Here is a 13,080-nt window from a genome sequence, read left to right on the forward strand (position 1 = left end):
ATCCATTCTCACTACACACAACTACCATAGATAAAAACTACCATAGATAAATATGCGTCTCAATGCCGCAAAGGGTGTACCTTTGTGCCGTTCTCAACTTTAAAAAATGTGAATCAATTTTGGTGAAAAATGGGATAAGCGCATTCTAGCAACACATTTCTCACAATTATTCACAATTTCTCACAATTATTATTATTGGTATTATTACCACAATATCGATAAACATGTATTCAATGGCAGGGCATCTCTCCCAAACAGCTTAGCCAGAACTATGTGCTGTGGGCAGCTAATGCACATAACGAAAATATAAAGGAACTGGTCAAGTCAGCTGACAGCATGTCTGTGGTTACAGATGAATCACTAAATGGCAAAGACAATTATCTTTTGCACATTGTATTTCGTTTGTAAGAAAAATAAATTACAGCAGATCTGATAGTAGTCCTTGCTGATCTGGTGAGCGTTGCAGTTGTAAATGACTGTTGAGTTGTGGACAGCTCGTGGGAGTTGTTAAAAAGGTTTTTAAGCATTGTCCAAGCAGAAATTTGCGCTACACAGCGGTTCTAAGGAATGCAATAACGGAGCAATATTTAGACCGACCAATAAAACTCCCAACTGAGCCATGCAAAATGAGTTGGTATTCTGCTGTGTCGTACCATTCCCACTACCTCTATTTCCAGTCCACATATTTGTATCTGTCAAAACATCAAAACATGTAAAATCATATAAGTACCAATGTATCATAATATCCTCCACTTTTATAACTACATACACTACTGTTTGTATTATACAGTACGACTTTTATTTACTTTTGAGTTACAAGCCATATGTATATGGAAACTTATTTATGGAAATTATTTGAATCAGCATGTATGTATATGTGTTGTACATAGCTGGATGTTACATATCACTGGTTGATCCACTTCTCTCTTCCTATCACCCTCCAATGGCTGTCCTGCCTGGCAGTCACCTTGCCAGACCTACAAAAGGCAGACTTGCATTTAAGACACTCACAACTGCCTAAAGAAGTCCATATTGTCCTTGTTGCAAAGCAGTACTCAATCCACAATCTTGATTGTACTAAGAAAACAAGTGTTGAGGAACTGTTTTTACAATGAATTGTTTTACACAAGTATTTTATTAAGTTAATTTGCTTGTTTTCAACACTTTCTTGTAATTTAAATAAGATGTCATTTGAATACCATTGGTGCTAACTAAATAAAATAAACATAAGTTTATCTGCTTTTAAACAGTCAGTGCTGGTAAGCAATTAATTATGGGTTCCAGTCACACGGGATGACAATAATGAGGATTTGTATTCATTCCCGTTGCCAACATGCAGTAAAATAAAAGATAAGGGCCCAATCTTGAATCTTGGACACATTTCTGTTTAATTAAATTTAATTAAATCATTGCCAAATTGAAATAGTTTATAATAGCCACAGAAAAACAGGCACTTTTGATTTAATCAGCCAAATAATCTTTCTCATTACTACTGGGGCTGAATAGTCTTCATAGCGCTTATCATAATTTTAAAAATGCAAGTTTATTTATTTATATAGCCCCTCTACACCTGAAATGTCTCCAAAGTTTTTACAATTTGAGGAAAGCAAAGGAAGAACACTGTAGCGTCACATACATACACTGTATAGTCATTTACAGACACACATGTATGATGGGGTGGGGGGTGGGGGGAGGGGCACAGGGTACCTAAGGCCATCTAAGAACAAAAAATATGTTTTAAGTTTTGACTTCAATTTAATCAAAGAATTTGCCTCCTTAATTTCATTTGGTAGAATGTTTGACAAAAAGGCAGCATGGTTTACAGCAGCTTTCTTCTTAGTTTTCAGCACAAACAGACAGCCAGCATTCTGTGACCTCAAAGCCTGTGTTTGTACAACAAGTTCTGACAAGCAATTTATATGTAGGCAAAAGTACCTTAAATCTAGTGACATTGGACGTAATTTATCAATATTTTCATAAATTGATGTGTAATCAGAAAAAACAAACAAATTCCGCCAGATTTTTCAAACACGCATACACACAGCTTTTCCTCGATGTAAATGTAATATACAGCTTCGAGCACCTCAGATCCTACTAACAAAATGGCATATGAAAACCCACATACCCCATGCATTTACATGTGATTTATGATCAAATTGGTTCAGCTCATGTTCGAAAAATGAGGCCAAATGTTCGGATTCTAGAACAGGTTTTTTGTTTTGGTCAGAATTTTGGCAGCAGTAAATTCATGGTTGAGATATTAATGGGTGTAATTTCTAATTACACTGTTCAAATCTCAACCATAAATTTCAAAGCTTTTAGCTGCTTAAAGTAATAAAATTGGCTTGGTGAGCAAGCTTGCAATAAATGGTAAAAAAAAGTTTTTTAAGCTTGAGATTTTCATGAAAGCAATGGTTTTCTTTCATTTTCTTGTACAAATTGGTTCTCTGTCATTAAAACTAATAAACAATTAAACAAAAAAGTTGCTGTGGCTCCTGTGCTCTTAATTTTCATGTTCAGTACAACCCATACCACACAAAACACCAAAAGACATGCATGTTAGGTCAGGAAAACTCCTGCCGTTGCCGTTGACCAAGGCATTGGCCTCTGCAGTTGAACTACACTTCAACGCGCTGCACTGGGGCTACTCACTGTTCCTAAGTAATTAGGATGGGTTAAAAGCAGAGGACATTGTGTTCGATAAAGCATATCTTATCTTAAAAAGTGCCATGCTTTTTTAAAAACATGCCTGAAAGACCACAACCTTGGTGACTTTTTTCAAGTGACTTTGGAAAATAACCCCAAATTCACATATTAAAAGTGGGCCGAACAACTGGTAGAATCCAAATGACAGAATACAGTAATGGAAAAGGAGGGCTGATGGCCAAACAGATGGTCAAATAATACCTGGATAAGGCTTATTTATGGAACTGGCCCAATTAGCCAAGTGACAGATCAACGGGCACAAACTAATCTCATAGTGGCTCTGGGCCAGTGGGCACTCCTCATTGTCAAGTCCTGATTGGGGTGAGAGTCTTCAGTTAGGTTCAAATGTATTTCCCAATCCTGATGTAGCATACTGCATTCTAGTGGCTAAGTTGCTTTGCTGAGACCTGGGTTGGTGGTTCAAGCCCCAGTGTAGCCACAGCAGCTGGACCCTTGAGCAAGGCCCTTTACCCCACATTTTCTGGGGGGGATTGCTTAGTCTAATCTAATATTTGGGTAAAAGCATCAGCTAAATAACAAAAAAACAATACAATAAATATCTACAGCAGCTGAATGGTGGGTGGAGGTAATGGTCTCTGTATTGTCTGCGCAAACCTGATTAAATAGTCTGAGAAGCAGCGTTTGTGGCAGGTAGAATGGCCACGTGCACACAAGGCTTTTAAACGATGGGTGCTCCCAGAAGAGATCTAATTTATTAATAAACAGCGAATTGTTTTGTATGAAGTTGGTTGTACGCATGTGTGAAGGCTGAGGATTCTGCTGAAATGTCCAATTCCATGGTCAAAAGGCCAGAGTTAAAATAAAATGCTTGAGCTGGATGATAAAATCATGCTTTATGAGTTCAAGATGGAAAATAACATCATGGGTATCTTTCAAGGAAGCTGAGGATCTGTTCCACGATGCATGAAACCATGGCACCAGGTAGGCAGTGACAGCTGATTTTGCCCTGATATTCCTTACAGTTGAGTGATGGTCGGTGAGATGCGAGAAGGAGGTGAAAGAGTTTGGTCCCAAGAAAGCAGGCAGGTGTGAGTAGGCAGCTGAGCAATCTGACATTGCTCAGGGCCAGATTGACGAGTCAATTCAGCAGTGCTGGAGAGCATTGGGTTCCTATCGAGGGCAGTGGTTGGGGTTGTGCAGCCGGTTGTGGGAACTCTCATCCACAATGTCCACAATAGGAGGAGCGGACCTAGCTGGAAAAAAATCCCCCATTTCCTCTTGATGAATCTCGTTGATCTGATAGAGCTGTGATCATGCCTTCCAAAGCTTGACAATTTTTGGCTGAAGCAGAAACAGCTGTCACATCCAACTGGAGAGTGGCCAGAAGAATGTGGCACAACAGTAAGCTTGAATTCCAGGCCTGACATAGTTAAAAAGTTAAAATGTTCCAGGCAGGCCTAGAAAAGCAGGTGTTGCTAGATAAGCAGGTGTAACCAGTATGAGCTGGTTAGTATACTGTAGCAAAAAATGAAGTCAAAGGCAGAATACATTGTTTAAAAGAAAATCAAAACTGTGTTAAAATAGATTAAATAAAATTACTTCAAAAATAAGGGTGGCATGACTGGGACCCGCAAGGTCTGTGGTTAGAATCCCGGTGTAGCCACAATAAGATCTAACCCTGCATTGCTCAAGGGGATAAAAACATTTAAATGAAGTGAACAGTTAGTTGAGAGCAAAGAGAAAGATCAGCAATAATATATAAGATGTTCAGTTAAGAATAATTTAATTGTTGAAAGTCAAAGATCCAAACAGACAAAGTAAATTAGGATAAAAGCATCCTTGAGGAAATTAGAACTGCGGTGCGTTTCCCGAAAGCCTCTTAATGCTAAGAACCTCTTTAAATGTATCTTACGATCGCTCTTAAAATAACGTGGGTTTACCGAACATAATCGCAACGAAAGCGTCTCTTTAGAAACTGTATACTTGTATAAATAAGGGCAAAACATCGCCACCCCTGTAATGTGGTGAATAGGCCAAATTGTTTACCTAAGAATAGGTAAAGAACTTAATAACCTCCTAGATATACTTTTGAAATCAGGGTACATTTTATACCGCTTGACAACTTCACAGATGACGCGTAGGGTGGGTAATGTTCGATTTTATTCTGTATTTTTAAAGTTTGTTATTATGGAATCTTTTGTTTTAATATTCGTTTTATTTAATATTAGTTATTATATTTCAATATTGGTATTATATTTCAAAAAGATTTTAGGATTAACGATAACACAATATATATTCTCATATTTTCAGCACTTCGTTTTTCAGTGTTGATTGGCTAAGAAAGATGTGACGTGAATTACTCATGCGACTGGAAAAGAGGTTTAATGTTAGATTCCGTCTAACGTGTGTGTTCGGGAAACCCACGTTTTATCATTAGCCATGACATCATCTTCCATCACAACAAGCTCCGAATCACCCAAGTGGTGTCATTCGTTTGTGCTGGGTTTAGCTCATGACTGCCTGCGTCAGAACGACACATACAGTAATGCAAAATGGTGAAATTATGTTTTCAGGAAGTTTTAGGAAGGAACTTGGAATGTAAAAATAATATGCAAATACTACTCCAGTATTTAACATGAAGAGATGCTACTGTATTCATTTGTGCAGAAACATTTACATTATTACATTAAAAGGTGTATAAGGCAAGTTTCCTACCTTAATTTTCACACTATTCTTTTTGGCTTACCAATATCCTGCAACTGCGGTTGCACAACAAAAGCATGGGAAGAAAACTTGGGATATTCAAATTTATTATTATTTATTACACTCAAAGTGATCACTGAGTGTAATAAATAATAATAAATTTGAATATCCCAAGTTTAGGTAGATCTGTACACCAGCAATGGGTAAGAAATGTGATCTACTTGACTTTGACTGTGGAATGATTGTTGGTGCCTTGGTGATTTGAGTATCTCAGAAACGGGGGATCTGCTGGGAATTTCATGCACAACAGTCTGTAGAGTTTACAGATAACGGTGCAAAAATGCCTTGTTAATGAGGGAGGTCACAGGAGAATAGCCAAACTGGTTCTAGCTGACAATTAACAAGGTGGCAATGACTCAAATAACCATGCCAACAGTGGTATGTGAGCATCTTTGAACACACAAAACATTGAACCTTGAAGTGGATGGACTACAATAAGAATAAGTAAAAAAAGTCTAATAAATGCCTAACAAAGTAGTCAGTAAGTGTATATAACTGCTCTGTTATATATATATATATATATATATATATATATATATATATATATATATATATATATATATATATATATATATATAATCTGTTATTTAATGGATTAGATTTGACAATGGGCATGAATAAAATGTTCTGCATGTAAAATTGCATAGTATAGCTTCCTCACAAACTGTAATTTCATCCTAATTCATTCTAGCAGCATTTCATACATTGACCCAATTTAAAATGTATAATTCATATTGCATCTGAGACATGCTTTTAAGGTGCTAAATTGACTTGCTAATATACAGTATGTCCATGCAGTCCATGAATGTGACTTGCCAGGGTATGGCTTTTCCCAGCTCTACCATATATTTGCAGAGCTGAAGTGGTTCTTCCAGTTAACAGATGCTGCATGTGAATGTGCAGACTGCAATTTAAGTATATTAAAAATAATCAAATATTAATATTAAATAGCCAGAGAAACCACACTGTACCTTATCTTAGTACTTGCATATGGGACCTTATATCACATCATAAGGTATGTATGTATGTACTTTAATTCCTTTTGGTAATTATATTACGACGTTAGTTATGATGTTATCTATAGCTAGGCACAAACTACACATTAAGAATTATTCCACTCCTTCACCATAATTGTGGTGAAATAGCTATATTCATACTGGCTCTCACTGCTTGTATGTTTATTGCAATACATACCAGACCGCTTGCTCTACCCAGGTGTAAAGTGGACTAATCTACAGCAGGAATGAGCAACTTGTGTGTACATGTGGCTGACAGAGAGAAACATAGTATAGAGCTACGAGACCTTCTTTATCCAGTGGACCTGATTTAACCAGACTCTAAACACCTGCTAATGGCATGGAAACATATCTTTCACTTCTTTTCTGGGTCTCATGAGAAAATGCCCACCCTTTTCAGGATTTTACAATACCATGTTCTGTCAGTAGTTATTTATAGTCACTCAAATATTTGCAAATGTCCTACCATATAACTTGCACAACTATCCCGACATCCAAAATCACAGTCTATGGGAGACTGGTGGGTTATATTTCCAGGCCCTGCAAGTACTGCGCCCCCTACCTCCCCCTCCCTTGGAGTTCTGGATCACATATTCGAACTGGGGAAGATTAGATTTGTACTTTTTTTTTACAATGGAAGTTTGTGTAGCAATAATGTGTTTCCAGAGGATCTGCATATGAAGACACAAATTTTACATGATTTATTCACAATTGCAAACATAAATATCACAAAATTCTAACAGTACGTTTCCCTTAGGTGCAGTGGTCCCATGTTGCATGCACCATAGGAAATAATTAAATTTTTGGAACACTAATTTGGTAAAACACACTCGGTGACCACTTTATTAGGTAAACACGTACACCAGCTCGTTAATGGGGAAGAAATGTGACCTAAGTGACTTTGACCTTGCGATGATGTTGGTGCCAAACATGGTGGTTTGAGTATCTCAGAAACTGCAAATCTCCTGTATAATAATTTTCACACACAACAGTCACAATAGTATAGAGAGAATTGTGCAAAAAACATCCTGTGAGTGCAAAAATGCCTTCTTAATGAGAGAGGAGAATGGCCAGACTGGTTCAAGCTGACAGGAAGGCAAATTCCCTCCCTGCAGAAGAACATATCTGGACATACAACATACTGAACCTTGAAGTGGATGGCTTGCAGCAGCAAAAGACAAATAAGTCAAAAAGTAATAAAACCTAATAAAGTGGTCACTGAGTGTATACACATACAAGTTCAAAATGCATTATATTGCTGTACTTTGGCATTACTTGCAGTGTATATTCTTGCTTACAGCAAAACTACAAGGCAACAAAACCTTTATCAACCCTATACCAGTCATTATAATGATGACAATGGTTCATAAACTTCTGTAAATATCCTTATCCTTAGTCTGGGCCAGTATAGAAAACAATAAAACTGAAATACTATTAAAAACTGATTGAAGTACCCATGTGAAGCCGTCCTATTTGCTCTGACTGACAGCCATCATTGCACTCTTTTTTTAATCAACCTAATTTAAAAAAGTGAGGTACAAATCATTACCACATATGAAGCATCATACAACGCTCCAGTGTTTTAATCACACTATTAGAAAACAAGCAAATAGCAAATGAGGAAATAAAAGGTTGATATAATCATATGATGAACTACACTACTCCATGCAACATACTATACTTGATACCATTGGTTTCATTCTTCAAATCCCAATACTATGAGTTTAAATTTACATGAATTTGATAAAATAATTCCAGGAAAAATGTTATGCCAGCAGTGTAGTATTACATAATTGCAGCTAATTACACAATGAGGGCCTATGAGATTTTCAGTTAAGGGCAAACATGAAATAAATCTAATCTGAATTTTGAAGAGGCTATTTTCAGGAATTTGTTGTGCCACTGGTGTACAGTTAAATAGACCAAATTTACCTTTCTTGAATCCATTATCCTTCCTTGCTTTGACCTTCCACAGGGATAAGTGCTATCTCTCTAGAAAGTACAATTTTATATTCTGCTTTACTACAGGGTAACATCATTGTCTGACATGTTTTACATTGTAATATGTAGTGACATTTCTTAATCTTTCATTGAACTTGTATATCCCATATCTGCAACAGCAACAACACAAACAACAACAATAATAATAGTAATAATAATAATAATAATAATAATAAATCAACATTCCCCGTTTCATTTCTAAATATGTCTGGTGGTCCTATGTTCAGATTATAGCCATTTGTATCGGCTAAATACATGATCTAAGATGTTTTTAGTTGTGCTTGTGTAGTGGAGACAGATCCTGCGTAAAGTGTCCGCAATGACAGAGGACGAATGATATCCTACTACCGACTTCTAGTGCGTATTAGCTCTTACCAAGATGGAAACCATGAAAATCGTTTGTTTTCATTAGTTGTCAATTCCAAAAATGTTTAACCGTTGCATTATGCAGTGTTCTTTCATTGCAGGGGGAACACAATCCCTGATTTAAGAACATGGAAACATTGTGTTCTGGATAAAATAGTTTGATAATCGTTCCACAACGTATACATTAACATCTGACCGGTCACCGTTTCGTCCTGTAAAGTGCCCTATGTAAACACAAATCCTCAATAAATGACATAAAATAAACAATGTATGTGATCCAAATGTACATTCACTTATCGTGCGACAATGGATTGCGTTAATTTGGCCTATATCAAACTCTGCTTAAAATGCTGTTTGGCTATTGGAAAACTATTGGCCATTATGCTTGACTGTTGTGATGAATCAATCATCCAGTTAGACTACCGCTGGAATAAATTACTAGGCTGTTGAAACAAGCAGAAAACACGAATACAAGCAATAAAGAAGGCTACGTTGTCCACAGCACTTAGCTCATCAAACGCCTTCCAATCATTTGATCAGCTGACACGTGACTTCAGGGTGGTAACTAAACGTCCTCAATCAAATTCTGTAGATTGTGTTAACAGAGCCTCAGTCCCCCAAATAACGCATTGTTGGCCATTTACATGTCAACAGGTCATTTAAATTACTACAGTACGTGTATGATATAATAAAACCTACTTCTATGAGCCTTCACTGGAGTTGCACAGAGAAGCATAACTCTGTACACTCAGTGAGCACTTTATTAGGTAAACCTGTACACCAGCGTGTTAATGCAAATATTTAATCAGTCAATCATGTGGCACCAACTAAATGCATAAAAGCATACAGACATGGTCAAGAAGTTCAGTTGTTTTTCAGACCAAATGTCAGAATGGGGAAGTATGTGATCTAAGTGACTTTGACCATGAAATGATCATTGGTACAAGGTGGTTTGAGTATCAACGGAAACTGTTGATCTCCTGGGATTTTCATGTATAGCAGCCTCTAGTGTTTGCAGAGAATGGTGCGAAAAACAAAAGAAAAACATCGAGTGAGCAGCATTTCTGCGGGCAAAAACGCCTTGTTAATGAGAGAGGTCAGAGGAGAAGGGCCAGACTGGTCAAAGCTGACAGGAAGGCGGCAGTAACGCAAATAACCACACATTACAACAGTGGTGTGCAGAAAAGCATCTCTGAACACACAGCACGTCAAACCTCTAAGTCGATAGGCTACAGCACCAATAAGCTAAAAAAATAAGTCTAATAAATACCGAATAAAGTGCCCAGTGAAGGTATATGAATCTGTATCGTTAAAAATATCTCGAATTACTTAATACAAAATAATTCGTTTGAGGGGTCATTCTGTAAATATATGGCAATTGGGCTATACCTTGATAAAACACATAATTCCAAATGAATTGACAAACACGCCAAGTAGGCTATGATGACAAGCATATGTACGAAGTCTTTTTTTTACGAAAGAAAGAAAAATCAGCACAAGGAGAGTTACTTACCTGTACCAGTCCAAACCTTTGTCATAATTTCTGTCAAAGAAATGCGGCTCTGTGCCAACTGCCCTCACATCCGGGTGGATCCTGATGAACTCCAGCACAGCTCTAGTACCCCCTTTCTTTACGCCAACAATGATGGCATTTGGCAACTTTTTGTTCCCAAATTTTGGAGCGCCAGTGTTGTTATTCGACCTCCGGTCGTGTGCACTGATACTCCGCGGGGTGCTAAGGAACGCTGCAAAGTTTTTACTTTGGTTGTAAGCTAGATTTGTTCCATGGCGAGTAAGACCCATATTAGAAGTGGCATCCCGGATTCCTTTCGCATCCACAGGCAAAGTGCAATAATGCGATTTTTGCAGAAGTTTTTTGCTCCCGACATTCTGGAAAAGCAGGCACCTGTGCTGCTCAACACTCTGGTTTTGCATGATGGTATCAGAGCAGAATATGAGGCTGTAGCATAAATACGAGAAGGACAAAGACAGCGTGAATATAAAAAGAAATCTTCTCGTTAGCCTGTTTGAAGATGGCACAACTCGGCTAGTGAGGAACCTATATGCCATGTCTCCATGGATTAAAAGGTTGCATGTTTTTCCTTTTGGATTTTCCCTGGGCTTGTCTGTTTTCCCAGGACATCTGTAGGATCAAGCAGCATTCCAGCGTGATACACAGTCTGAAATAAGCTCCGGTGATACCAACGCGCTAGATTGAGATATTACCATTGCCTAGATACATTGACCACATTTTCCGCAACAGACCAGTAAGAGATCTCGAGGTAGCTGATTTGCCACATATAACCTTCTTCCAAGGCATCGTTTTGATAAAAAAACGGAGATGTTCTATTGGGTCAGTTGCTATACTGTAGTTTGAAGTACACCGCTGAACCAATTGAAACGTGATCCAATTACGCATTGTCCGAGATCAGACGACTTTCAATTCCGCGCTGTCCAAAAATTTCTCGTACTTCCTCAGTTTGTAAATTTGAAAATCTTGTGTAGCCTACTATATCAAATTCTGGTTTGGAAACCCAATAAATACATATATTAAATAAATATTTACTATTTATATGACGAAAAGCGCTATGCTATTTCATATCTCATGTCTTCCTGCCAGGACTGCCTCCTTCTACTTTTACAATATCTCAGAGCTCTGAGGCTGCTCATTTCGGTGCCTGCTCTCTCAAACTTCCCAAGAATGCCTTTGCAGTAGCAAAGAGCTGATTATAAATATTTAAAGGCACCAGCTGACGTCAGTTCTTGTACTCCTAAATACCTTAATTTATAAAAGGAATACCCTGAACATTTAACACTTGAAATACGCGTAAAATACAAAAAACTTTGTAGCTGTTAATTAAAACTATAGAATACCCGGAGACTGGCGAAGCCTACTTAAGTGTAGTCTATTCTATTCAGGAATGCTGCTGTGCTTTTTCGTCAGTAGGCTGCTCTATATTGCAGATACAGCTTTGTCTTCAAATCTCTGTAGCAACCTATAAGTACTACATTTATTGAATATATAATTGCCAAAACTGACTGTAACTGAAGTAGAAAAATGCATGTAGGCCTATTATTAGACAATACAACACACACTATTATAAACAGTCCATCCATGTAATGCTTTCAAAATTGGTTCCCCACTTTTTATTTAGAAGCCACGCGACAATAATCTATTAACGCCATCAGTCAAAACATGGATTTAAACAGGCGAGAGGAAACAAAATCGCAACAAGCGCATATGTATTCCTAATTTGTAATATTTAGTGATGCGTGTGCTGCATTGTTATTAAAGTGACACAATTCGCATCATCTAGGAACTTTGTCTCTGTGTTCTGGTCTTACAAGGGGTCCCTGCTAAGTTCGTCACATAAAAATAAATAAATAAACTCATGCTACCGCGTTCGAAGTGAAACTTCTCATTACATTTTTGCACATCAGAAGACTCCCTCTAGTGTCGTTGCGCAGGAATAGTGGAAACCAAGAGGACCACAGTCATCTGATTGGGACTGTCATAGGATTTTAAAATATGTTTACCATTTTACCGTCAGCGTAGTTGTCACATTATAGAGAAGCATTGTGTTAAATATAGCTTATCTTTGTAACAATTTTAATATACACTCAATAGTTTCGCCATTTGCATTGGTTCCGACGTATTCAGACATGATATAGGCTATGTATGGACAAAGTCAACTGAATTCCAATACTGCGCACCCTCGCAGTTTAAGATAATTCAGAGGTTGGTGCCTATCTTTATTTTCGCATCCCCCAGTGAAGTACCTGATTGAGGTGAAAACCCCGGAAAGAACGAGGAAGTCTCTCGGGTGATTTTTATATTTTTATCAGTCTGAGAGTATAGATGAACAAATTCGAATTATGGACTGAGACCACCACCGCGTTACAATCTAAGGGACCTGGATAATTAACGGGGATTGGTATGCATTTCAGGAGTGAATGGGGAACTTGGTGAAAGACTGTAGAGATGACACTACAGTTCATGGAGTCATATAGCCTACATAGCAAGCATTCAGAAAAGCATACTATATCGAAATTACAAGTGGGTCTGATAAAGTGGTGTGTTTATTTACATCAGCTGTTTTGTGTGGAAGCGAATTATTTGTATCTTCTGGATACGAGAGTATGCTAAAAGAATACAATGTTGAATATATTGGCCTACCGTAAGTGTCAATACATTTGAAATAGTTCAATGATGTAAGACCTAATATAAATCATTAAGGACAGTATTCGCAGTTTCACGTCATTGTTA

The 13,080-nt window shown here is 37.6% G+C and overlaps 1 protein-coding gene across 1 annotated transcript in view; it reads right to left on the bottom strand.

The window, feature by feature from the left end:
* The window catches only part of LOC133121943 (heparan sulfate glucosamine 3-O-sulfotransferase 2-like), a 74,606-nt gene extending 63,412 nt beyond the window's left edge, over positions 1-11,194 (bottom strand). Inside the window, exon 1 of the mRNA XM_061231532.1 lies at positions 10,327-11,194. Within this exon, the coding sequence (XP_061087516.1) occupies positions 10,327-10,883 (557 nt within the window). The 5' untranslated portion in view covers positions 10,884-11,194. The remainder of the gene's footprint in view (positions 1-10,326) is intronic.
* Positions 11,195-13,080: the final 1,886 nt, after the last annotated feature.

The sequence above is a fragment of the Conger conger genome, chromosome 2, assembly GCF_963514075.1.
Source record: "Conger conger chromosome 2, fConCon1.1, whole genome shotgun sequence".
In the NCBI taxonomy this organism is placed as follows: Eukaryota; Metazoa; Chordata; class Actinopteri; order Anguilliformes; family Congridae; genus Conger; species Conger conger.